The 26,851-nt window shown below is 40.2% G+C and overlaps 1 protein-coding gene and 1 pseudogene across 10 annotated transcripts in view; one reads left to right on the top strand and one right to left on the bottom strand.

Annotated features, from left to right (window-relative positions):
* Positions 1-26,851, top strand: part of CD46 (CD46 molecule) — a 67,784-nt gene that overhangs the window by 19,947 nt on the left and 20,986 nt on the right. For 4 of the 10 annotated variants that reach the window (XR_011532105.1, XR_011532104.1, XM_070591180.1 and 1 more), the window contains exons 1-7: positions 2,010-2,420; positions 8,190-8,378; positions 8,977-9,079; positions 15,057-15,142; positions 15,991-16,188; positions 20,783-20,965; positions 21,683-21,727. Coding sequence is in view for 8 of the 10 variants with exons in the window: in XM_070591180.1 (XP_070447281.1) it covers positions 2,297-2,420; positions 8,190-8,378; positions 8,977-9,079; positions 15,057-15,142; positions 15,991-16,188; positions 20,783-20,965; positions 21,683-21,727 (928 nt within the window). In the remaining 2 variants the exon portion in view is untranslated. Of the gene's footprint in view, positions 1-2,009; positions 2,639-8,189; positions 8,379-8,976; positions 9,080-15,056; positions 15,143-15,990; positions 16,189-20,782; positions 20,966-21,682; positions 21,728-26,851 lie in introns of those variants that run through there. The other 6 variants (XM_070591185.1, XM_070591183.1, XM_070591184.1 and 3 more) reach the window with 5 other exon arrangements.
* LOC103556843 (ubiquitin-ribosomal protein eL40 fusion protein-like) lies at positions 13,659-15,010 on the bottom strand (annotated as a pseudogene).

Genomic DNA, 26,851 nt, shown 5'->3' with positions numbered 1-26,851 from the left:
AATTTTCTCATGAGAAAAAAAAGCTTCAAGTCTAGAAATAGATGATAAAATTTTTTTCTCTTTATTGGGATATAATTAACACAGCATTGTGTATCGATGGTAGCAGAGAACATAATTAGATTCTCTGTTCTCACAAATAAGTGCCAACATGGAGCCTCAGAACTTTTGTTATATCACTCTTTTACAACTGTAAGAATCAACAGGAATGAGAATCCCCTCTCACTGAGTCTCCTTAATTATGCCTCTTTCAATTAAGTGTCATCATGCAGTGTCTGGCTTTTATAATCCAAGATACTAAGGTGTCTACTTTATATCTCACATCCACAGTTTGTGTCTATGTGCTCTACCAAGAATTCAAACACTGCGTTGGTCTGGGAAGAAGAGGAAATTCCATGGTTTTTTGAACCCAGAAAGTCTTTAGTACATCTCAGATATAGAACTGTTTAAATATACATAACATTTTATAATTCCAGAAGAGGCTTTTGAGGTTTATACGGAGAGCTTGCATTTCCTCACCATCTTCTCATACCTTAACCCTGTGCCATACAGGCTCTATCCCCACCATTCTATGAACTAAACATCAACAAAATAGTTGATAAATAGGTTAGATTTTTAAATTTTTTTTATTTAGCTGATTCCAAACGTAACATAGTGTCAAAATAGAAAACTGAAGAGCACAAAGAAAATGAAATACCCATGATCCTATCAACTATGGTTAATTTTGGTATATTCACAATTAATCTTTTTGTATCAATGTACTACTTTTAATAAAAGGAATGTCAAAAGGCACTCTGATTTGGAGTCTGCCTTTCCCTCTTACGAATATATCATAGTTTCTCACACTGATATATTTTTACACTGCTGGCTGCAGACAATTTGATCCCATAAAGCCACCTATCAAAAATTCCTTCTATGTTTGCTAGACACTTAAGAGTTTACATTTTTTCCTAAATTATACGTCTTTGCTCATAGCTGTGATCATTTCTTTGGGATAAACTCTAAACGGAATCGGTGGTTTAAAAGTCATGTCCCTTTTAAAAGTATTAACATATGGAAAAGTTGTGTTAAAAATTAAAAGTTTGAGGGTGCTGGGCTCCCAATATGTTTACTCACATTGGTTGACGTTTTCATTCTGTCAACTAACAGGAAGAAAATGTCAGCTTCTCTTGTCTGCTGTTTTAATACCAGTTATGCTACCTTTTTTTTTTCCCCCTACTTTTGTGGTCATACAGGCTTACTCACAACTCTACAAATAAATCTTGCTCATTCTTAATTTTCCAGCACTGAGAGATTGTTTCCCAGAAACTTCTCCCTGTTATCAAGTCCTACCCATCTCAGTAATAATAGCATTCATTGCTGCCAGGAATTTGGACATCATACACCCTTGTCCTTACCTTTTTCATGCACGTATATTTCCTCTTCAAAAAACACTGAGTTGCTCAAAGGCAAGGGCCCCACAGAACTGAGGCCCAGCGTCTAAGGGCCCCGTGTCCCTTAATAATTGACCTTCCCAGGCGTGCTCTCAAGGCAGTGGGGGAGAGTAATTCACGATAGGGGTTGCGACTGCAGAGGCCGAGTCTTCATGGTTTTGAACTCTAGCAGGCCTGCACGGGATGCAGTAGCAGAGGCTCAACCAAGGCTCTCAGGTATTGTCCCTAATTGTGCCTGACTGATGCTGAATACTGAGGGCCCAGGTAGTCCTGAAGCCCGGAGCGCCCCAGGACAACTGAAGCCCGGAGGCGGCTGGTCCCACGGTGACCCGCTGCCTGGGCTCCCGGTTTCTATTTTCAGGTCGAGGCGCTTTATTCTTCGACCCAGCGATCCGGAAAAGGAACACTAATGATCCGCCAGCTCTTGTTTCCTTTCCGCCCTTCCTGCGTGGGGTGTTAACCGTGTACGAATGCGGTGGTGACCCAGCGGTTTCCCGCAAGCCTCCTCGGGGCTCCCGGGCAGGTCTGCAGAGGGTGCGGCCAGAGAGCGGTCAGGCTCACGTGAGAGGAGCCGGAGCCGCCCGCCAACTCGGATCCTTTAGGTCACAGCCAGGTTCCGCGGCGTCCTCTCCAGGCCTAACGCGCATTCCCCGCTCCGAGGCCCCGCCCTGCAGCCCCCGCCCCCCTCATTGGCCCCGCCCGGCCTCGGTACAGCGGCTCACTTCCGACTCCGGCGAGATACAGGCCACGCCCAAGGGCCGTACCGCACAAGACCCTTTGGTAGTCTGGGGATTGTTGCGTCCGGTGACCAAGTTGAGAAAGTGCCGCTCACCCGGCTCTCGGGAATCCGGGGGATCTCCCCGAAAATGACGGCGTCTTGCGCGCGGCGCTGGGCACCTCTCTGTCGCCCCAAGAGCCACTTCTCTTCTTGGTGCTCCGTTGGGATCCTTTTAGGGGCCCTAGTGCTCCCGCTACCCGTATCCCCGTCCGGTAGGAGCCTGGAGAGGGCGTGCGCTCCAGCGCGAACGGGAGCGGGTCGGGGGCAGGCCGACCGGAGCCGAGGGCGGGGGAACTTCGCTCGGTGGGTCGGGCAGGTGGCGCGGGGCTGAGTCGACCCGGGTCGTGCGGAGTGGGTAGTGCGTGGCCAGCCTTCCCCCCGGGTGGCGCTGTGCAGGGATCCCGGCGGTGAGGACCACGAAGCGCAGGAGGTGAAGGCTTGGTGGTCGGCACCGAGCGGTGCGGCGGGGTGGGTGAGCCGGTGTTGACCGGGCCAGGCTGTGTCCCTAGCGAAAGCTTGCAGGCTGTTACCGGCACTGAGCCAAGTCGGGACGGGAGCGCGGACTCGGTGCTTGCGGTGAGGGCTTGCTCTTGAGTGCCCAGGTGCGTGGGGGAGTTGCTGGGACTCGTGCTGTGCCGGTGGGGAGGGTTTGCCCTGCTTCCCTGGGCCGGATGGTGCCGTGTTGAGAGGGGTATTTGTGCCCCGCGTGGCTGGGCTGGGGAAGCCGCGGGCGGTGTTGTCGGGTGTGTGTTCCACGGAAGTGGGCAGCCCAGCGGTGCGTGTGGAGCGAGGAGGCCCGCTGCTCGCTTCGTCAGGGGGCTGGGAAGCGCGTGGTGGGCCTGTAGTGCTGGGGTGAGAGCAGGCTCTGGGTGCCTGCGGTTCCGAGGGTTTGGGAGGGGCGCGCCACGCTTTTGTACCTGACGTTCTCAGGCTCCTTCTTGCCCAAGATCATATTCGTATCGGTTGGCAGCCTATTGCTTCTTATTCTTTTTTTTTTTTTTTGTCATGTAATTATCTTCCTGTTCCCATGTAGCACAGACAGTATCCAGTTCCGTTACCGAATGGCTTTTTGGCATTGTTTCCTTCTTTTCATTGGGTCGGATCATATTTGAGGGGACATCCGAAGTCACCTAAAACACATTGGTAGCCAAACTTAGTGAGAAACGGTTATCCTAAGAAATGAACGATAAATAATGTGAATCTGGCTTTCCTCTACAGCTCAAAAACTATGGCTTAAGGCCCATCTGCTACGTTTGTTTCATGTTTCATTGACTGGAAATAAGTACTTTAAAAATATATGTGGTAAAAAAGTCAAGTTATATAAAACATGCACAAAGGACAAACATTTTAAATACTTTGGTATATTTCCTCTGTCTTCATATACACGTGTGTTCCTTTGCCCAAGTTATTTTCAGGATCCTGTAGCATATACCGTTTGTATGCTGCATTCTTTCCTTAGCAACGTTCATTCCACAAAGATTTGCCTTCCCTGTGCCAGGTCCTGTGCTGGTCCTGAGGGTACCCTGCTCAGCAATAACAAACCATTCCTGTTTTCATGATCTTTCTTTGTCTGTTTGCACACACACCCGAATATAAGCAGAGACTGTATTTGCTGACTGTTAGATCCCCAGTGCCAAGCACACACTAGATAGTCGAGAAATATTTGCTAAAATTTATTGAGAGACAGTGAAAAAACATAATACTAATGAATACATTATAACCCAAGAGAAGCGCTCTGGAGGAAAGGAGCCTGAGACTCTGACAGCATTTAGCAAATGAGTGGAGGCGGGGAAGACCTTTCTGCTCATCAGACAGGCCAACTCTGCCACTTGGGGCTTCTGCACTTGCTATTCCCAAAGCCTTGGAAAATGGTCCTCCTGCCTCTTGCATACTGGTCTCCTTCTTATTCTTCAAACTCAGCTGAGATGTCACCCTCCACCCGCCACCCCAGAACTTCTTCGCCCACCCTGTCTCAGGTAGACAGACACACACTCTCCATCTCAAATCCCCCTTGACCTGTAGTCACTCTTCCCATACTCTCTTCTCTTTTCTCCCCGCTAGAATGCAGAGATCTTGTCTCTCTTGTCACACTTGTTCCAAATGCCCGTTGTGGTTTTTTTGGCCTCGATATCAATACTCTTGTATTACTATTAAATTCCAGAAAATTAAACATACTATTCAGCTGGAGCTTAGAGCTCAGGAAAAAAATGCCTCGGGAGGAAGGTTCTTTAAAGCACCATTCTTATGATAGCGTTTCTGTGGTGCCTAAAACGCTAAGGCAGGACAGCTGAGGGTCCGGGAGGCTGTGTCTTCCTGTTTGTAGACTCTCCAGGGTCACAGGATTGCAGTCTTCCTTGTTACAGATCATTAACAAGTTCATTTCTGTTGGGGGGGGGGGGGGCGGGGGCGGGGAACAGTGGTAGTAAAAAGAAAACAAAAGGAACTTTTAAAGAAAGAATACTGCTTAGAATAGGCTTAAAGGTAGAATATAAAGGACACTTAGAAAGCTATTTAAAATAGAGGAAAATAGATCACTAAAATGAATAGGATGTCTCTGGAAGGTAACAAAACTAGAAATGAAGAGGAGGAAAAGCAAGGTTAAGGTTAAGGTGGAAAGGTAAAATCAGGAAAGGTATGAAACTTAGAGAAAGTAAAAATGAGAACTTACTATGCTGGGAACGGAAAAATGTGAATAAAATAAACATTTCACTTTTGAAGCAGCTCCTGAGGAGAAGGTTTTGTGAGCAGACACTGTTGTGCCTGGGGGGTTTGTCATCTCAGAGGTGGTTGCCAAATGGTACGAGGTCCCAGAAGGGAACATTTGTTGAATTTTGGGACCAGTCTCATTCCTCCAGAAGGAGTCTGCTTTTTCCGGACAAAACCCACAATGTCCTTTAATGGGTGGTCTCTTCTGCCTATTTTAGGTCTTTTCTTTCTTTCTAGAAGAAAAGCCAATATCACTAAGTGCTTACACCCTAGTTACTTAGTGGCCTTATTCTGCATATTGCAATGCAAAGACAGCAGTCCTTGTCTGGTCAGTTGCTAGGTTACCAGAATCCTGGGAGATAGGCAACAAAAGAAATTATGTGGCCAGCTCTCTCTCCAGTGCATAAAGCTTTAAGATGGTTATCTTCTTGTCTAGAAGACAGGCGTTGAGCAGGAGTTGCTGCTGAGCAGGCAGGAAGGGTCTTCCCAGCAGAGGGAGAAGTGTGAACAATGGCTCAGAGATGTGACCTGGCTCGGGGATTCATGGACTGCCAAGCTACCCAGTGAGGCAGCAGTAGGGCAAAGGAGGCGAGAGCAAGGAGAGGACTAGATCATAGAGTGAAAAATTGTGAAAAGCAACAGGGTAGTCAGGAATGAATAGTCACCATCATAAAATTCAGACTCTATGTTGTTACCTGTCCTTTTAGGGCACCTTGAGCCGTTCTGTTTGACTTGGCACAACGCAGATCTACATTAGGGTTGCTCTAATTTCCCCAGGCTCAGTAGAAGACTGTTTCTTGGGGACTAACTTGCAGACACAGTGTGTTGGTGTAAGCACGCGAGGGTTCCAGATGAGAGACCGTGATGGGAAGCGGTGGTCGTAGTGGAACCAGGCTGCCTGGCTTCACTCCTGGGTCTTTCTGCCTACTGGGAATGTTTTTTGGGCAAAGTACTTCACCTTACTATGCCTCAGTTTGCTCATCTTAAGGAGGGGCAAATAGTACCTGTGGAACTATTATGGAAAAGTAATCTCAACTCATAGGATGATCATGAAGATTAAGTTAGTTTAAAAGCACTTAAAATAATGTTTGGCACAAGTAGTGCTTACATTTGCTGTTTCCAAAATTATTGCTATCATCACTGTTGTCAGAACGAACTACTGGAATCTTCCATTACCATATTTTAGGAAAAACTATAACCCACAATATTTAGAGTTGACCTTTGATAATGTTAAAATGCCATTTCATATAATAAAGTATGGGTTCATAAAAAATAATAAAGCACAAATATTTTGACATGAAAGAAATTTAAAACTGTGATAAAGGGATTTGTCTATCACTAAACCAATGAAATAAAATTGAAGATAGGTGTGAATAGAGCAAAGAAAAAAATTATGATTTGCAGATACCTCTGGAAGAGGTTGGCTGAACAGTAAAGATTTGAATTTGGATGTAAGAGTGTGTAGAAGTGATTGATGGCAGTGCTCATTCAGCTCTCGTGCTGGGTCCTAGAAGAGTCCTGATGAATGAGACGTGGTCCTCATGGTGACAGTCTTGGAAGGAGTATAAACACTAAAGAATCGGCATATGAAAAGTGCTATGGAAGAAGCAAATTGGGGCAGCAGGAGGACACTTAACCCGGTTTTCTGATTGAGAGATGTCAAGAGCTTCAAGGAAGAAGTGGCATCTAAGATGAAACTGAAGGATCAGTGGGTGGGAGGAGTGGCAGGGTCTCTGGTCAAAATGATGCATGGAACCTACAGTGCTAATGTAATTTAACAGTTTAATGGGCACTGCATAGAATTGAATATGGCTTGAGAATAGTGTGCAAGAGTGAACAGCGTCCTGATAGTGACAGATTTTAAAAGTCTGTTAGCCATGTGAAGGGGCTTAGACATTATCTTGAGAGCATTGGGGAGCCATTGACAGGCATCTGACGTGGAAGAGCACTGGTCACTCTGTCATATCAATATTCTTCTAGTTGCACTGTGAGGAATTGCTAAAGTAGAAAAGACATTATTCTAAGGAGAACTCGTCTCCTCCCAAAAATACCCAGAAGTAAAAACTTTATCTAAAAGCATAGCAATATAGTAGCTTTACTGTAGTAGGGATCTGTTGGATGAAGAGCTCGAACAGCTACCTCAGGGATCTTCTGGGGGACTGCATGATCCATTGATCAGCAAAGGAAGAGCAAATTATATAAAATAATGTCCAAGAAAGCAAAGTTTTTTTCATGTAAGGCTACTGAAAGTAGTTCATTTTGATATTTAAGTGGCATCTATTCACTTACAAAATGCTCAGTTCACTGTTATGAAAACTATGAAATGATGTCTTTTATTTTGAAGTAGTTCAGTCCGTCTTTATTTTGATCTGTGGAATCCACGATGCTTATTTAATCACCGCCTCTTACTGTAGCATTTCTTGAGCACCCGCTGGGTAGAGAGTGTAGCAGAAAAAGAAGGCATGTGATCCCTGACCTCCAGGAACTCGCCTTCCGAGAGGAGACTGAGCGTGCAGTGACAAGTGATCATGAGTTTGTGCTTCAACCTGTGAGGGTTGTCTCAGTAGAGTGGTATATTCTATAGAGACTTCTTCAAGGAGAGGTGAGTTTTGGAATGAATTTAGAAAAAAGTGGGGAAGGATGCATACCTATAAATATATTTTTAAAACTGAAAACAATGGGGGCTGGCCTGGTGGTGCAGCGGTTAAGTGCACATGTTCCGCTTTGGTGGTCCGGAGTTCGACGGTTTGGATCCCAGATGTGGACTTGGCACCACTTGGCAGGCTATGCTGTGGTAGGCATCCCACATAGAAAGTAGAGGAAGATGGGCACGGATATTAGCTCAGGGCCAGTCTTCCTCAGCAAAAAGAGGAGGATTGGCTGCAGATGTTAGTGCAGGGCTAATCTTCCTAAAAAGAACAAAAAACGAAAAACAACACACCTATGTACCAGGGATCTTTGGGAGAAAAAGGAAAAATAAAATCTTTAAAAAAAAATCAAAACCCAAAACATTGATATTGTCTCTTCAATTTACTGTTGATTGAAAGTTCACCTCATTCCCCAACAAACCAAAAGCTAACAGGATGTTATTTAAAATGAGCAAGACACATTGTCCACAGCTACCACCAGCTGGGGAAAAGCATGGACAGTCATTTAACATCTTGCCAAGAAACTTTCCTTTATTCTGTACTACTTACCTGCTGCCAGGCCACAGGCCCTGTCTGACGAACGAGGTAAAATGCTTTATTTTCATGTGCTTACTCTCTTTTTTCTAGATGCCTGTGGTGATCCACCAAGATACCAATCCATGAAGCTGAAGGGTGTTGCTCAACCCCCTTATAGCCCTGGGGCCACAATAGAATACGAGTGTCGTCTAGGGTACAAGCTCAAGAGACCTCCTCTTCCCACCTCTGCCATCTGTCAGGCTAATAACACATGGACACCTCTCCAGGAGGCTTGTACAAGTAAGTCAACAAAACATTTTTGGTTTTTTTTTAATTGCTCTGGAGATATTCACACATTGTACGGCACATGTTCCACTACTGAGATGATGGTTGTCTCATGTGAATGTAGGTTTTAGATAGCAAGGTATTTTTTAGGGCTTTGAAAATCTCTAGGGAATCTTTTTGTTGGCAGCTGGTTGCCTAGGTAAATGTGAGTCTTTTTTTTTTTTCTTTTTTGTTTTAATTTTTTTTTTTTTACGATTTTATTTTTTTTGTTTTTCTCCCCAAAGCTCCCTGGTACATAGTTGTATATTCTTAGTTGTGGGTCCTTCTAGTTGTGGCATGTGGGACACTGCCTCAGCATGATTTGATGAGCAGTGCCATGTCCGCGCCCAGGATTCGAACTGACGAAACACTGGGCCGCCTGCAGCAGAGCACGTGAACTTAACCACTCGGCCACGGGGCCAGCTCCAATGTGAGTCTTAAGTTTGGCTTTACCATAGTTAAAGAAAGTAAATAATATTCCCAAAAAGTCCAAAGAACAATGTAGAGTTTTGATTTCGATGCACATCTGTTTTGAAATTCGTATAAAACAATAAATTTTAAAATTGTCTTTTAGGAAAATTATGTCCACATCCAGTAGAGCCGGTAAATGGCGCAGTGCAACATGTAAATGAGACTTTGGAGTTTGGTTCACAGGTTCACTATGTTTGTAATGAGGGGTAAGTTACTCCTTAGAGGAAATAAGGTAAAACTTATGAATTCCATTTTTGTCCTCTCTTCTTAAGCGTGCCCATAAAGTTGATTCCATTTTGCTTTGTATGTGACAAGTTGCACCTGTGGCCAAACAACTCTTGGGCTTTAATGGAGGCTGCAAAGATGTGTAATTAATAGGAAGAAATTTAAATTGAAGGAAAGCAAAATTGAATACTTCTATTACACTAAGAAGCCTATCCCAACAGAGTGCACCCTATTTAAAACAGCCAGCTCTCAGAGTTGAAGTAGGGCTTCTGGAAATGGGAGGTAGAATTGCCATCCAAAGAGACTCTTACACTGACTGAGGTAACGCTGGAAGGGGCCAGCAGACCAACATTGACCTGGTCAGCCTGGACCATCATGTTGATCAAGGTGTCTTAGTTGGAAAACCTTATCTTTGAGACTGCTGCGGAGGAATGAAGCATCTCAAACAGAGGTCCTGAGCACTTCATAATAGCCTTTGTTCTATGGGGCTCTTTTAATAGTATGTATTGGGAATACTGGGCATCTATGAAACATGTGCATTTACAGGGTAAATGTAATACACTGTAGAAATGCAACTGATTTTTTAATACCAACTTTGTATCACACTACTTTGCTGAATTGATTTATTCTAATATTTTTGTGTTAGTGGGTGCATGTAATCTTTAGAGTTTTCTACATCTGAGAACCTATCATCTGCAAACAATGATAATTTTACTGCTTCCTTTCCCATTTGGTTGCCTTTTATTTATTTTTTCTTTCCAGACAGCTTTGTCTAGAACTTGCAGTACTATGTTGACTAGGAATGGTCAAAGCAGGCATCCTTGCCTTGTTCCTCATCTTAGAGGAAAAGATTTCAGCTTTTCACCATTGAATAGGATGTTTGTTGTGGGTTTTTCATGGATGGCATTTATTATCTTGAAGTAGGTTCCTTCTGTTCCTCATTTGTTGAGTATTTTTATTGTGACAGGATATTGAATCTTGTCAAATGCTTTTTTTGCAGCAATTGAGGTAATCATATGGGTGTTTTTCCCTCTATTTTGTTGATGTGGCGTTAATTGAATGATTTTCATATGTTGAGGATGCTTCCATTTCAGGAATAACTCCCACCTGCTCATGGTGTATAATCCTTTTAATATGCTGCAAGATTGTTTGCTAGTATTTTGTTGAGGATTTTTACCTTAATGTTCATTAGGGATATTGGTCTGTAGCTTTCTTTTCTTGTAGTGTCTTTGTCTATCTTTGGTATCATTGTAATGCTGGTCTTATAGAATGAGTTTTGAAGAATTCCCTCCTTGCAATTTTTGGAACAATTTGGCAAGGATTGGTGTTAGTTTTTCTTTACATGTATGGGAAAATTCAGCGGTGTAACTGTGAAGTCCAGGGCTTTTCTTTATTGGGAGATTTTTGATTACTGATTCAATCCCCTTAATAGTTATAGGTGTGTTCAGATTATCTATTTCTTTGAGATTTGTTCTTGATAGGTTTTGTGTTTTTAAGAATTTGTCCATTTTATCTAGGTTATCTAATTTGTTGGCATAAAATTTGTCATAGTACTCTCATAATATTTTTTATTTCTGTAGAATCAGTAGTAATGTGGCCACTTAAATTCTGATGTCAGTCATTTCTCTCTATTTTCTTAGTCCATCTACCTACAGGCTTGTCAGTTTGGTTGAACTTTTCGTAGAACCAACTTTTGCTTTCCTTGATTTTCTCTAATATTTTTTATTCTCTGTTTTGTTCATCTCAGCTGTATTCTTTATTATATGCTTGTTTGTCTAGCTTTCGGTTTGGTTCTTCTTTTTCCAGTTCCTCAAGTTGTACAGTTAGGTTGTTGACTTCAAATCTGTCAACTTCTTCTTCTTCTTTTTTTTTTTGATGTAGGTGAGCTCTGGGCTAACATCTCCTGCCAATCCTCCTGTTTTTGAGGAAGACTGGCCCTGAGCTAACATCCATGCCTGTCTTACAGTACTTTTTTTTTTTCATGTGGGATGCCAGCCATAGCATGGCTTCCTAAGCAGTGTCATGCCCGCACCTGGGATCTGAACTTGTGAACCCCGGGCCGCTAAAGCAGAACATGTCAACTTAACTACTGCGCCACTAGCCTGGCCCCTTCAAATCTCTCAATTTTTTAATGTAATCATTTTTAGCTATACATTTCCCCCTTGGCACTGCTTTTGCTGCATCCTGTAAGTTTTTCTATGTTATTTTTTCATTTTCATTTTTCTCAAAGTATTTTCTAATTTTCCTTGTGACTTCTTCTTGGATCCAGTGGTCGTTTAAAAGTGTGTTATTTTCCAAGATTTTGTCAATTTTCCAGTTTTCTTTTTCACATTAATTCCTGACTTCATTCCATTGTAGTTAGAGAAGCTACTTTGTACAACATCTATATTTTTAAATCTATTGATTAACAATATTAATTTGTAGCCTACGTAATTATGTTATTAGTATTATTTATCATGTAATTAATTGTATTATTAATAACATTAATTTGTTTTATTAATTTGTGGCCTAACATATGGTCTATCTAGGACAATGTCACATGTGCACTTGACAAGACTGTATATTCTTGTGTTGGGTTGACTGCACTATATGTGTCTGTGACATCTAGTTGGTTTATCGTGTTGTTCAAGTCCTCCGTTTCCTCACATAGCTTCTGTCTCATGGTTCTATTCCTTCCTGTGAATGGGGTGTTGAAGTCTCCAACGACTCTTGTAGAAATGCCTCTTTTAAATAGAAAAGTGTATTTATCCCTTCAATTCTGTCACTTCTTGCTTCATGTATTTTGATAGGCTGTCCTTAGGTGTATAAATGTTTATAATTGTTATATCTTCTTGCAGTTTTGAACCCTTCTTAATATATAAGGTCACTTTTTGTCTCTTGTAGCCTTTTTTGATTTAGAGTCCATTTTGTCTGATTTCAGTATAGCCACCTCTGCTTTCCCTGGTTACTCTCTTCACAGAATAGCTGTTTCCATCTTTTCCTTTACAACTTGTTTTTGTCTTTGGATCCCAAGTGAGTCTTTTCTAGACTGCGTATAGCTGAGTCATGTGTTTTTTTACCCGTTCTGCCAAGCTCTGTCTTTTGATTGGAGAGTTCAGTCCATTTACATTCAATGTCATGACTGACAAAGAGGGACTGACTTCTGTCATTGTGCTATTTCTTTTTATGTGCCTCATGGCTTTTTTTGTCCCTCATTTCCTGTCACACTGCTTTCTTTTGTGTTTAGTTGATTTTTCTAGTGAACTGTTTAAATTCTTTTCTCATCTCCTTTTGTGTGTATTCTGTGTCTGTCGTCTTGGTGGTTACCATGAGGATTGCATTTCACATCCTGTAGTTATAAGCCTCCAATTTGAGTTTATACCAACTTAACTTCAATAAATTCTAAGAACTGCTCCTCTACAGATCCGTCCCCACCCGTTTTGGATTTTGATGTGATACTAGCGTCTACACCTAAAAATTTTAATAGTGGCTTCTACACTAGTAATCTCTTTATTTTCTTTACAAATATTAGTCTCTTAAATCAGATAGAAGACAAAAATTGCAGTTACAGATCATGGTCACAATCATACTAGCTTTCCTACTTGCCCATATATTTACCATCAGCGAGATCTTTATTTATCCAAATGGCTTAGAGCTACTGTTGAGTCCGTTCGTTTCACCGTGCAGGACTCCCTTGAGCATGTATTGCAGGTGAGGGCTAGTGCTCATGAACTCCCTCAGCTTTTGTGTATCTGGGAATACCTTCATTTCTCCTTTACTTTGAAGGACACTTTTGCTGGATAGAGGACTTTGGGTGACACTTTCTTTCTTTTAGCTCTTTAGGTATATTGGTCAACTGTCTTATGGGTTCTGAGTTTCTGAGGAGAAGCCTTCAGATGATGTTATTGAAAATCCCTTGGATGTGATGATTCACTTTTTGGTTGCAGCTTTCAAGATTGTCTCTTTGTCTTTGAATTCGAAAAGTTTGCTTGTTCTAGGGCCTAGTTTGGGTCTCTTTGAGTTCATCTTACTTGGAGTTTGTTGAGCTTTTTGGATATTTGTCTCCGTGTCTTTCAGCAAAGTTTCGGAGTTGTCAGCCATTATTTCGTCAACTGTTCTCTCTGCCCCTTTCTTTCTATTTTCTCCTCCTGAGCATCCCATAGTGTTTATGTTGATGTGCATGTTGTTGTCCTACATGTTCCTTGTGCTCTCTTTACTTTTCTTCAGTCCTTTTTCTTCCTCAAACGCAATAATTTCCATTCTCCTATCTGCAAGTTCAACAATTCCTTCTTCTCCTTCCTGAAATCTGGCTTTAATTCCTATCGTGAACTTTTGTTTTCAGTAATTGTACTTTTCAACTCCAGAATTTACTTTCGGTTTCCTTTAGGTTTTCTGTCTCCTAATGATATGTCCATTTTGTTCACACATTGTTTTCTTGACTCTCTCCATTTTTCTGTTGGTTCTTTGAGCAGCTTTCAGACAGTTTTTTTCTTTTCTCTCAGGTTTTACTGAGGCCCCAGGGCCGTGGGGCTGAAATCAAGAGGCCATCCTGCATGCAAAGCAGAAGCCTATGGAAAGGCCTTATTTGACCTTCTTTCTGAGGCACGGGTTGTTGTCGTGGCCGTACTTATTGTGACAGTGGACAGCACAGGGGTATAGGCGAGCATAATACTTGCAGATCATTGTGTAGCAGTTGTATTTCTGGGTGAGCTGGCAGAGGGAAGGCTTGATGATGTCCCCCCACTGGTCAAGCACCAGGTACACTGTGGACTCTGAATATTGTAGTCTTTGAGACCGTGCCTGTCCTTTAGCTGTTTGCCTGTGAAAATCAGATACTGTTGGTGAGTTAGGATGCCCTTCTTGTCTTGGATTTTGGAATTGACATTCTCACTGGTGCGTCACTGGGCTCGACCTCAAGAGCAATGGTCTTGCCTGTGAGGTTTTCCTAAAGATGTGCCTCTCTGTATCTGCTGCTCACACGCTCATTGAAGAAAAAGAAAGTGTGGTAGTGGAAACCACCAATGTCACACCAAGAGCACATGCACAAGACAGTTACTTTAAAGTCTTTGTTTAGTAAATACACCAGGAGGTCTTTTCAGGGACAGTTTCTGTTGATTTATTTTTTCCTGTGAATGAGCCATACTTCCTGTTCCTTTGTATGCCTTGTGATTTTTTTGTTGAACTGGACATTTGAAGCTAATAATGTAGTCAGTCTGGAAATCAGATTATCCCCCTTTCCTAAAGCTCAATGTTTTATGTTATTGCTGTTTGGGTTATTTTTTTTATTGTTGTGGGGTGTCTCTGTGCTGCGTATCAGCCTGATGTGTGATGCTCTTCTCAGGTCTTTTTTGATCCTTTCTCTGGTTGTGTGTACTCACTTTCTAATTTTCCCCACGTATGCAGTTGTTTTTGAATGTTCTCATTTTTAATGCTTGGCTTCTGAAGGGGGAAAAAGTGAAAAATGAAGGGGACAGCAAAGGGCACTGGATCTTTAAATCCCTTGAAAGTCACTTCAGCCAACATGGAAGGAGCTTACAAAAGTGTGGGTAGATGTTACAGCAATGGCTCCTCTCTTCTTTGTCTGTCCAAGCTCCAATAACAAGTCGCTCGTGGAGCTGGGACTAGCATCCAGGCAGCAAGCTCCAGGGCCTGTTCTCTCTCCTCAGTCACTGTCCTTCCTGAGCAGAATGGCATAAGTGAGGACGTAGAAATGCACGTGTAATGTGATTGCCAGAGGTAGCAAAGAGGCCAGACCGACAGGTATGAAAGATTTATTTAGACATTTTCCTCCTGGCCAGTGCATGTTGAAATGCAGAAACTCTTTAGTTAAATTGCAGATTTTATTAGCAGTTTGTTATTTTAGAAAGTTTTTCTCAAACTGCGGTAGTGCAGAAAAACAGCCATAAAAACATTTTCTTAATTACTATTTCCATCTTGTTAACTGGTAAAGAATACTGTAACTTTTTCTTTTTCTTTTAGTTATAACTTAATTGGAACTAAAATTCTGTATTGTGAACTTGATGGAGAAAATGTGAATTGGAGTGACAATCCCCCACTATGTGAAGGTACCTTAACTGTATTCTCTCTTTAGAATTTTGACCAGCAGTTCTCACACTTTGTGCTCTGAGAACCCCTTACCCTTTTAAAGTAAAAAAGACGCCAACAGGCTTTCCTTTATGTGACTTATAATCTAGACATTCGTTATATTGGAATTAAAACTGAGACTTTTTAAAATAATTATTTGTTTATTTTTAAGAACATTAAGCTCAATACATGGTAACATATTCACCATATTTTTGTGAAAAATCAATTTTCCAAAACAAACAGAATATTGGCATTGTTTTACATTATTGCAAATCTCTTCACTATGTTTCTTAAAAGATGACATCTAGCTTCCATCTGTTGCATTACCATCCAATTTATACCCTCTGGAAAATTTCACCATACACTCATAAGGACGAAAGTGAAAAAAGGCAATAGTATCTTGGTATTGTAAACCACCGATTTAGCAAATGGATATATTTATAAATTAGAAAGGCTATGTCAAGTAGCACTGAGTTTTATTCTTGATCACAAGATATTTTCTCAAAAAATTGTCAGCATCTCTTATGATGAGAACAAAACTTAGCATGGCCTTATACATAAATGTAGATAGTTCATTTATATATTTTATATAGATATTTAAGAAAACAGATTTTATTTTGTAAGTCCATTTTTGTGTTAATGGTTTGAATTTAGGGTAATGCAATTTCTCATAGAATCCCTCTTCTAAATGGATGTTGGATGCACAGCTAGATTGTACAAATCATACGTTAATGAGCGTGTTGAAGCAGTTCCTAGTACTTTACTAATGCCATCTTACTTTTTTACCTTTCCTTTTGCCTTTCATGCCCTCTTTTTTTCCCTTGTTCAGTGATGCGTTGTAGACCACCTCCAAAAATACAAAACGGAAAATACAGCATAACCGACCAGGAGGACTTTAGATATGGTGAGGTAGTAACTTACAGTTGTGATCCTGCAAACGGACCGGATGAATATTCACTTGTTGGAGAGAGCAAGCTTGTCTGCTCTGGGAATGACGTATGGAGTAGTAAGCCTCCTGAGTGTAAAGGTACAAATAGTTCCATTTATATCCGTCTTCATTGCAAATACTATAGAAACACTTTATAAATCGTTTTACCTGAAGGTAGACAAAACAGTGATGTGTGTGTCCTCCTCCTGTTAAATTGACTTCTAATTTAATTTAATATAGGTTAAAAAAGCACTGCATAAAGGATATAGCATAAAGTAAAAGAGAGGAGCAAATTAAACCCAAAATAAGGACACAGAATGAAATAAATAAAACAGAAATTACTGCTAGAGAAAGAGAAAAAAACACAGAGAATCAATGAAACCAACATCTTTTTCTTGGAGTATATCAGCAATATGAATAGACCCATAGTCAGTGTGACACACAAAAAAGAAGATATAAAATATCAATATCAAGAATGAAAACGGACATCACTAAATATCCTGCGGACATTTACAGGATAATAAAGGGAATAAAACAAGCAACTTTGTGCCTCTAAATTTGACAGCTTAAACCTTCTCACAAAGAGAACTGCAGGCCCCGTGTGCTCACTGGGATGTTCTGCCAAACATTTAAGGACAAAAGAAGAGCAGCTCTACGCAAACTCTTCAAGAAAATAGAAGAGGCAGGAACACTTCTCAACTCCTATCAATAGAATGGCATTGCTGTGATACCAAAACCAGACAAAATCATTGCAAGAAAATAGTAAACAACATCCATAATGAATATAGAACGAAAACTTCTTAAATTAAATCCTGTCATATATAAAAATACAAATACATCATAATCAAGCAGGATTTAATCCATGAATGCAAGGTTGATTCAAATTCAGAAATTGATTATTTTACCATATCAAGACAGTATAAAGAAAAAAAGTCGCATGATCAGTTTAATAGATGCGAAAAAAAGCATTTAACAGAATTCATCATCTTTCTTGATAAAACTTCTCGGCAGACTAGGAATAAAAGGGAAGTATCTGAAACTGATAAAAGGCACCTACAAAAATCCCACAGCTAACATCATATTTAATGGTAAAAGACTAATTTATTTCTGGCTAAGGTAGGAACAAGACAAGGACATGTATTCTCTGCACTCTATTCAGCACTGTATTGGAGATCCTAGCTAATACAATAAGCCGAAAGATAGAAATAAACATCATTTCAGAAAGGAAGAAATGAAATAGACTTTATTGACTTAGCATGTGATTCTGTAGAAAATTTGAAAGACTGAAGTCTTAGCCAGGTTGCAAGTCACAATATCAACATACATAACTGAATTGCAAAAAAACATTAGAAATGGAAATTCTTTTAAGTAGTATTTACAACAGCTCCAAAATACCCAAGGTGCTTGCATATAGAGCTAACACGTGTGCAAGGTTTGAATGGTAAACACAACTAAACCCTTGTAAAAGAAATTAAAGAGGATCTTAATAAATAGAAATTCATTGGTCATGGATTGGAAGATTCAGTGTAATAAATGTGTCCTTCTTAACTCATCTATAAATTCTGCACAATCCAAAAAAAAAGAAATCCCGGCAGAACTTTTCGTAGAAATTGACAAGCTATTCCTAAAATTTATATGAAAAGTCAAAAGAAGTGTAATAGTCAAAACAATTTTGAAAAAACTTAGAGGACTCATTCTACTTGGTGTCAAGACTTATTATAAAACACAACTGTAAAGCATATCATCAACAAACTGTGCTGTTGGTGGAAAGATGACCATGCAGAACAATGGAACAGAACAGAGAGCCCAGAAATAGACCCTTTCAAATGTGTACAGTTGATTCTGTCACAGGTTTACAAACAATTTGGTACAAAAATGGTGAAAGTACAGGCACAATTGAGCATCCATATGCAAAAAAAAAAAGAGAAGCTCAACCATGTGAGCATCATGTACATTTGCTCAAAGTAGATCGTAGAGTTAAATGTAAATCTAAAAGTATAAGACTTTCTGTAGAAAACATACAACATGTTTGTGACCTAGCCAAAGATTTCAATACAACCATAGAAGCGTGATCCTTTGGAATAAAAATTAATTAATTGGACTTAAAAGCTCAAAACTTCTGCTCCCAGAAGACACTGTTACTAGAATGAAACAAATGAGTCATAGACTGGGGGAAAATATTTGCAAAGCACACATCTGATAATGGACTTATATCTATAATATATAGAGAACTCTCAAAACACAAGAATAAGAAAACATCTCGATTTTTTAATTATGGGCAAAAATTGGAGTACACCCAGTTCACCAAAGAAGATGTGTGGATGACAAAAAAATGCATGTAAGAGTGCTCAGCAGCATTAGTAATCACTGAAATGTAATGTAAAACCACAATGAGATACTACTATGCACCTATTCGAATGGCAGAAAGTAAAAACCAAAACAAAAAGGTAAAAATACCATGTACTGCCAAGGTTATGGAGCAACTGGAACTCGCATACATTGCTGGTAAGAATGCAAAGTGGTATGACCATTTTGGAACACAGTTTGGTAATTTCTTAGAAAGTGAAACATACACTTAACATACAATGCAGCAATCCAAGTAAAATGAACACATGTTCACACAGAAACGTGTATGAGAATATTCATAGCAACCTTACTCATAATCTCACCCATCACTGGAAACAACCCACATGTTTTTCAAGTGGTGACTAGATGAGCACACATGATATATCCATACAATGGAGTAAGACTGCAATAAAACAGAATGAACTTCTAATCCGTGCAGCAACAGGAGTGAATCTCACATGCATTCTGCTAAGTGAAATGAGCCATACTCATGGGCTGTGATCCCAATATGACATTCTGGAAAAGCAACACAATAGAGAGAGAAAACAGATTAATGGTTGCCTCATTGGGGCAGGTGGTTGGGAGGGTGGGAAGGATTGATTACCAAACGGCATGAAGAAATGTTTCGGGCTTATGGGACTTTTCTATCTTTACTGTGCTAGTAATTGCATGATTCTTTGCATTGTGTCAAAACGTATCCAGCTATACACTTAAAAGGGTGAATTTTACTGTATGTAAGTTATATCTAGTGAATCTAACTTGAAAATCTTTAGGCAATTAACAGCAGTTTAGCACAACAGAGAGAAAATCAGTGAACCAGAAGTCAGGACAATAGAAATCCAACATGCTTTGAAAAGAACTATTAGAGAGAGAGAGAGAGACTTTCAGCTGTGGGAGAGTAGCAAGCGGTCAAACCTAGATGTAATTGAAGTTTCAGAAAGGGAAGAGAAAGAACAGTATAGACAATTTTTTGAATAAACGTGGGCCAAAAGTTACCAGATTTGATACAAAACAATAACCCTACGGCTCCAGGAAATTCAGTGACCTAACAGGATAAAAAAAATTTTTAGTTTGCCAAGAAACCCACACCAAACTAAATACATCATGGTGAAAGTAGTGAAACAAAAGATAAACAAAAAAGCTGCCAGTGAGAGGGAAAAAACATTACTTTGCCTACCCACCCAAGTATGAATGACAGCTAACTTCCCTTAAGGAGCTGTGGACACCAGAAGACAATATCTGCCAGTGAGCTGAAAGAGAAAGAAAACCTTTAACCTAGAATTCTCTGTCAAGGAGACATCTTCAAAACTGAAGGTGAAATAAATAAAAAGATTTTCAGATAAACAAGAGCTAAGAGCAGTTGTCACTAGTCAACCTGCACAACAGGAATTGCTAAAGGAAGTTGCTTGGGCTGAAGGGAAATGATGTCTGCTGGAAATTCGGATCCAGGGGAAAGGGGAAGAGCGCTCTTCTGGCTGGAGAGGCTCTGCATCCTGCGGCCTTTGCTGCTGCTCCGAGTTGATCTCACACGATGTTCTCTTGTACTCAGTGCCCACGCCAGCGTGTTTTTGTTTTTGTTTTTTCCAAATTCTGTCAAACTCATTAACGGATCCTGAAATCAATCTAGAGGGACTTGACCAGCATTTTGCTTCTTCAGAAGCAGAGTGGAAGGGGAAACACCAGAGTACACTGGTATGGAGGCTGAGTACTAACTTGATTTCAGGCCTGTGCCTGGATACTGGTTTACAACGTAAGGTGTGTTTCTCGATCTCTGGGCTGGAGGCCAAAATGTTCGGAAAACACTGCCCTAACTCCATTGGCCTTTCTGTTTCATGAACATCCCAGTTTGGGTATGTTATTGCTCTGAGATCTTTCTTTTTGCATATCTTTGCACTTCTTTTCAACTTTTAAATTTGAGCTCAAGTATTACCTTCTCAGTGTTTCCTCCCGTTCTCAGAAAGCAGCGTACTGTGATCAGTGTGGGCCTGACCTTAAAAAGAGTCCCCAGAGCTAAAGAGCATCAAAAGTTGATTTTGAACTTACCTGGCATTTGTATCTTGTAGTCAGACCTTTCCCAAAACATCTCTGCATTGGGAAAAAGTGTAGGAAAGCCAATAAATTATAATGGCAGTCTATTCGTAGTGGAAAAAGTTATTAGATTTCTCTAAATCTGTTTTCCTGGAATTACACTGCACAGATAAGGTCTTTGTTTGTTCCTTTGTTTAATTAACATCGTGCCTTCCACTCCTTGTATTTCCTCATACTGGAATTTACTACTTCGCACTAGTTTTTTTGGGGCTCTGTTAAAGCAGCTTTCCATTAATTCTGTAATTTTTCCACTTTTCAGTGGTCAAATGTAAATATCCAGTACTTGAAAATGGAAGAATAGTATCAGGATTTGGATCAAAATTTTACTACAAAGCCATGGTTGTATTTGAATGTGTCCCGGGTTTTTACCTCAGTGGCAACAACACAATTGTCTGTGGCGCCAACAGTACTTGGGAGCCTGCGATTCCGAAGTGCATTAAAGGTACGAGGGTATCTTTTTCCTTCCTTTTTGTTTTTCTTTTTTAGATTTTATTTCTTTGATCGTAAATATCAGTGATACAGAATAACTGAAAAGAAGTAATTTTGCTGTTTAACTCTTGTCTTGTATTCGTTTCCATGACACATATATGACGTGCAATTCACAAGGAATTCTGTTGTGATTTTGTGTGTTTTCCTAGAGTTTTAGCATGTTATGAACCTCACACAGGCATATGTGTCTAGCGTTCAGCTTATTTTTATGTGTAAAAATGGATTGCAACCATTTTTGAGAAAATTGAAGCATGGGAATTTTTACCTAAACAAGTCAAGAATGAAAGGCATAATTCATATAAATGAAAAGAAAACAATAATTCCCAAGTGGTTAATCCAGTCGATATCATTTTGTTTTCCAGTGCTGATTGCTGTCAGTACCAGAAGTTCGATTTTGAATCATTTGGGTTCAATAACTTGCTGGTTGTATTTTCAAAAAGTCTTTTCGATTCCTGGTGGAAATGCCACCATAACTCCCATGCGTCCCCACATAATCTACATTATTTTGTTTTGTAGCGTTGACTTTTCCCTGTACAACATCTCCAGTTTCCACTGTCTCAGGTTGAGTAACTTCCTGGTTGTATTTTTCACAGGTCTTTTCAATTCCTGGTGCAAATGTCAGCAATAACTCCCAAGTATATGATTCAGACTACATTATTTTGTTTTCTAGAGTCACCTCCTCCCAGTACAACACCTCCAGTTTCCAGTACCTCAGGTTTAGTAACTTCCTTCTTCTATTTGTCAAAATCCTTTAAGTTCCTTGTGATTTTTTCAAAATCCTTTAAGTATCTGGTGATTTACACTCATTTATCATTTTTAGTAATGAAAAGAACATATTTCCAGCCATTTTAGTTATTGTGATTCTCAAATTATTTGCCATAGTCCGCCGATATAAATAGACATGTAAACTTGGGCAAGTTATGTAAACGTTCAATGTGTTTCCTTCTATTTAACAGGATGTAATGCCTTCCTCACTTGGTGATAGTAAAGTGTAAATGGAATGCGCTTAAAGCAGTTAGCACAGGCAGTGCCTGGCATATAGGAAGCCCTTAAAGGTAGCTCATATGACTTACAGCATCATTCAAATTAATATTAGTGAAGAGGAAGGTCCCTGGCACTGTTTTTTAATATGTATGCTTTCTATGTCGTCATCTTTGCTATTTTATTCATTTTAAAAGTGATCTGTCGACACCTTTACAGGGTATCTTCTTTATCCTGGATTATGTTTCATTTCCTGGATTGCAACCAGAGTAGTTCTTTTTCTGTAGTAAATTTAAACTGGGAAATTCTGCTGTCTTCATAAAAAGAACTTTATTTCTACTGTTGGGGAGGGAAAATTTTCCTTCTCTCCTTCTAAGTTCTTTGGCTTGTCTAATAATGATATTAACAGAAGACAAATTGGCAGGAGAAAAACACATTTAATTACCTATATATGGGGGCCTTATAAGAATATGAATCCCACAGGCAGTCAGGCAGTGAGGCTAGTTCATGCCATCCTGAGCTAAGGAGAAGAGTAGGGCTCTGAAAATTCAACGAGGAGGAAGACAATTTACAGGAAGGTGGGTAGAGTCAAGGTTTGGTAAACAAATGTTTGCCGTGCCATGCAGAGACAAAGGGACACAGAGAGGACTTTGAATAAGCGGGCCTTGCTAAGTGCCCCCAGTCTACCACACCTAGCTCATATTTTTGGTAGTTATCTCTGGTCATAGCTCCCTTCCTGGAACAGGTCCTCAATCTAATTTCTTTTATGCAGTTAAGGGTTAGGCAAAAAGAAAAACTTCCTGAATCTTTTGTTTCTTAAAAATAATCAGCCTAAAATCATCCTCCTGCCAAAGAGACACATTTTGCGGTGGCAAATTTTGCTCCCTTACAGCCTTTGAAACTTCCCCGAAACGTTTCAGCGTCCAGAAATTGAGTTGGCAGATTGTTCCGTGTTATTCAGCTACTCTCGTCTTCACAATAAGTCAGTTCTTTTCAGCTTATTTCAGGAGGCTTTGATGTAGGTGTGCTGTCAAAGTTAGGCCGATGGTGCAAGCAGTCAGGTATTTAATACGAGGCATTTCTATGAGAACAAAAGAAAAACAATGGTTAATGATTAGAGCAGACTATAATCCCAGTTTCTGAGTTATGAGGGTAGGCAGTCAAGACAATTTCTAGGCTCAAAGCATCTTCAGATGGTGAGGGCAGGCAGTGGCAATCTAACAGATTTTCCTGGTTTGCGGTTTGAATGTCTCTGATGATGTACTGGGTGTACCTATAAACTTTCTGAGTGGCCCACACAGCAACAGGCAGGAAGAGGATTGTCTAAACCTGAGCTATTGGGGTGATTTCTCTGCATTTTATATCAAGTCATTCGTATTCAGTTTTCAGTGCTTCAGGGAAAGAGGCAGCTTTCGTCCTTAGTGATTTGAAGTAAAATGGGTGAAGATGTTAGTTTGGAACATTGTAGCCAGATATGAGGAAACTAGAAAAATTCAGGATCTAGTCCAGTTTACAAGGAAAAAACTTCGAACAGTGAACAGCACTAGAATTTGAGATCAACAAAGGTGTATTACTGAAACATAATTTTTTTCTCTACCATCAGCCCAATTTTTATCAAAGATAACCACAGTAAGATTAATTTGTTTATAGAATAAGTCTGGTCTCAGTAAACTTGTCCTGATTATTTACCCAAGGTCACCAAGAATAGCGATTGACTGTCTAGGCTCTTTTAAGTGTACTTTGCCAGAACTTTTCATAAAGAATCTCACATTGAAGTTTTAAAATCCTCTCGGGGCTGTGAAACTAAGCCAAGGACTTGCCATCAGACTTTGCCTATGATACCTGTAGCTTTTGGTTAATTCTTGTCTTCTTGAGGTCCCCAAAATATCCTGAGGTTCCTGGGTTTTCTAGGAAGTGACCTTCTTACTCACCTGGTAAGGCTGTCAGGAGCCCTGTATGCAAGATACCAGGCTGATTTTTCCAAGGGCCTTTGTTGGTTCCATAAAATCAATATTGCCTTAAAGCTGTCTAGTCATATTTGAGTCTATCTATGTCTCTCTCCAATATGACATTCCAGTAAAGCCTTGGTAATATAACCAATGCTTCTGTGTCCTGTTACAAGGAGAACAGATTCTTAGAGAACGTATGCAAATAACTGTATTACCATGAAAATAGAATACTCACGGAGAGTTTCCAAATTCTGGAGGAATCAGCCAGGGAGAAAAAGATAAATGTTTCATCTTTGTTCAAAAAGGTATCTTTTTTACCAAATTGCTCTAAGTTATAGGTAGCTTAAGAGAAAAAGAGAAAAACATTTCCTTAAATATGGAAAACCAAAACATTGAAAATAAATCAGCAGTGGGGCTGGCCCCGTGGCCGAGCGGTTAAGTTCGCGCGCTCCGCTGCAGGCGGCCCAGTGTTTCGTTGGTTCGAATCCTGGGCGCGGACATGGCACTGCTCATCAGACCACGCTGAGGCAGCGTCCCGCATGCCACAACTAGAGGAACCCACAACGAAGAATACACAACTATGTACCGGGGGGCTTTGGGGAGAAAAAGGAAAAAATAAAAATAAAAAAAAAAAAAAAAAAAAAAAAAATAAATCAGCAGTGTTGCAGAGAAAAAAGTTATAAAAAATTATAATCATCCTCATCAGTTCATTTAGTCCCATGGAATTAATTCTTGTAATGATTGAATCCAGGTTTTCTACTAGTTATGGAAATTCTTACTCTGTTCAGTTTTATGATCTTGAAGTTATCAGAAACCGTATTGTCCAAGTTCGTTCCACGAGTTCTCCTTTAAGATAAAGCACTTTTGTAGGAATGCTTTTGTAAAAGCATCAGAATAAAACAATAACCCTCTGTAAAAGACAAAAGACTTAAGAATGCCCATTATTAAAGATCTGATGAGAGTTCATTATCAGGGAATTGACAAGGAAATTTGGTTATTTCTGTGGCAGACAACATTTTAAGATAAAAACCGGAATTATGACTGACAACATTATACTGGGACATATCAGATTTTCAGATATATATATATCAGCTTATTTTAGGTTGAAAGTTGCTTAAGTGTGAACACATTCTAAAAGTTCACATGGTGTAGGTTTTTTGTTGTTTTTCTTTTTTGCTGAGGAAGATTTGCCCTGTGCTAACATCCATGCCATTCTTCCTCTATTTTTTGGTATGTGGGCCACCTGCACAGCATGGCACTAACAGAGCAGTGTAGGTCTGTGCCCGGGAGCCAAACCTGGCCTGTGAACTGGAGTGCACGGAACTTAACTAGGCCACCAGGGCTGACCCCATGGTTTATGTTTTTGACATCATATTTTACATGTTTTTATATTGTATATCCCTTAACTACTTATTGTAGTTACAGTTGATTTTTCTACTTTTGCCTTTTAACCTTCATACTAGTTTTATAAGTGGTTCATCCACTGTCTTTTCTATGTAGTCGCCTTTACCGGTTTGGATTTTTCTTTCATATCTTTTCTTGTTTCTAGTTATGGCCTTTTGTACTTTGTTTAAAGAAGTCCGTTTAACATTTCTTATAAGGCCAGGTTAGTGGCATTGAACTCCTTTATTTTTTGCTTGTCTTGGAAACTCTTTATCTCTCCTTTAATTCTGAATGGTAGCCTTGCAGGGTAGAGTATTCTCGGTTGTAAGCTTTTTTACCTTTCAACACTTTGAATATATCAAGCCACTCCTGGTCTGTAAAGTTTCTGCTGAAAAGTCACCTGATAGCCTTCTAGGGGTTCCCTTGTGCTTGACTAGTTGTTTTTTTTTTCTTGCTGCTTTTAAGATTCTTTCTTTAACTTTTGACATTTTAATTATAATGTGTCTTGGTGTGTATCTCTTTGGGTTTATCTTGTTTGGGACTCTCTGTGCGGCCACACCGTGGTAGGGGTTTTGGCAGGAACATTTCTCTGCCTCTCCTGGGCGTCTCAGTGTGGTCGTGTTTCTCCCGTGTTGTGGAACAGGTGCTCCACTAGCTCTGTTTCTTTCAGGTAGAATTGATCCATATGTAGTTTATGTATTGTGCCCATGGGAAAAGATAAGTTCGGGCTCTTCCTCTACGCCATTTTGAACCCCCACCTCGGATATATCTGCAAAAGGACATTGCATAGGAGGGCCTGAAGCTGGCAGAGCGTAATTATAGAGCCCAGCAAAATGAGCCTTATGTCTGAGCCTTATTTTCTGTCCTTGGTGCTTCTGTTAAGTTTATTTCCTGGCTTTTAGTATGTACGTGTGTAACCTGTATATTCTGGGCTTAGAGATGAAGCCAGAGTGCTCTCTGTAAATGTTGTATGAAAAGAGAAGCTAAAATAAGCAGCTGGGTGTTTAAAGAATTTTCTGGGGAGAGTGGAGGAGTTTTGGGAGCTGAGGGAGTTTGCTGAGGAGATGGGGCCAGATTTTAAGAAGGGGAATTTATGTTGGGTGGGGACTTTAATTTTCTTCTAAGTCTAATTTCTGGCCTTTCATCTTATTGAGTGAGTCCTTAAGGCTCGCCATGATACTTCTTTGTATCTACCTTTCCATTTGGACTTTGTGTAGGTACCAATAAGACAATTGCTTAGGATGAGAGCTCTCTAAAAAAATTTTGTTTTAAATGTAGAAGTTTTTCCAGTTCAAACGGTTCATCTTCTGGCCGTTGATGAATAGGATCTACTAACCTCAATAGCAGGTAAAACCAGTAAGCCTTTTATGGCTTATCCATGGATGCAAGAGGCGTCCCAAACTAGGGTAGAAAAGATGCAGCCCTCACAAGATCCAGAAAGTTCCTTCTCAGAAGTAGCTTAAGACAGCAAAGGCCTTTGTTGTTAGTAGGCAGTAAGAATGGTATAGTGAAAATGGTGTATGGTT

The sequence above is a fragment of the Equus przewalskii genome, chromosome 23 (assembly GCF_037783145.1).
Source record: "Equus przewalskii isolate Varuska chromosome 23, EquPr2, whole genome shotgun sequence".
Classification (NCBI taxonomy): domain Eukaryota; kingdom Metazoa; phylum Chordata; class Mammalia; order Perissodactyla; family Equidae; genus Equus; species Equus przewalskii.
The sequence above is the reverse complement of the archived record's forward strand: the minus strand, read 5'-3'. Positions and strand labels throughout refer to the sequence as shown.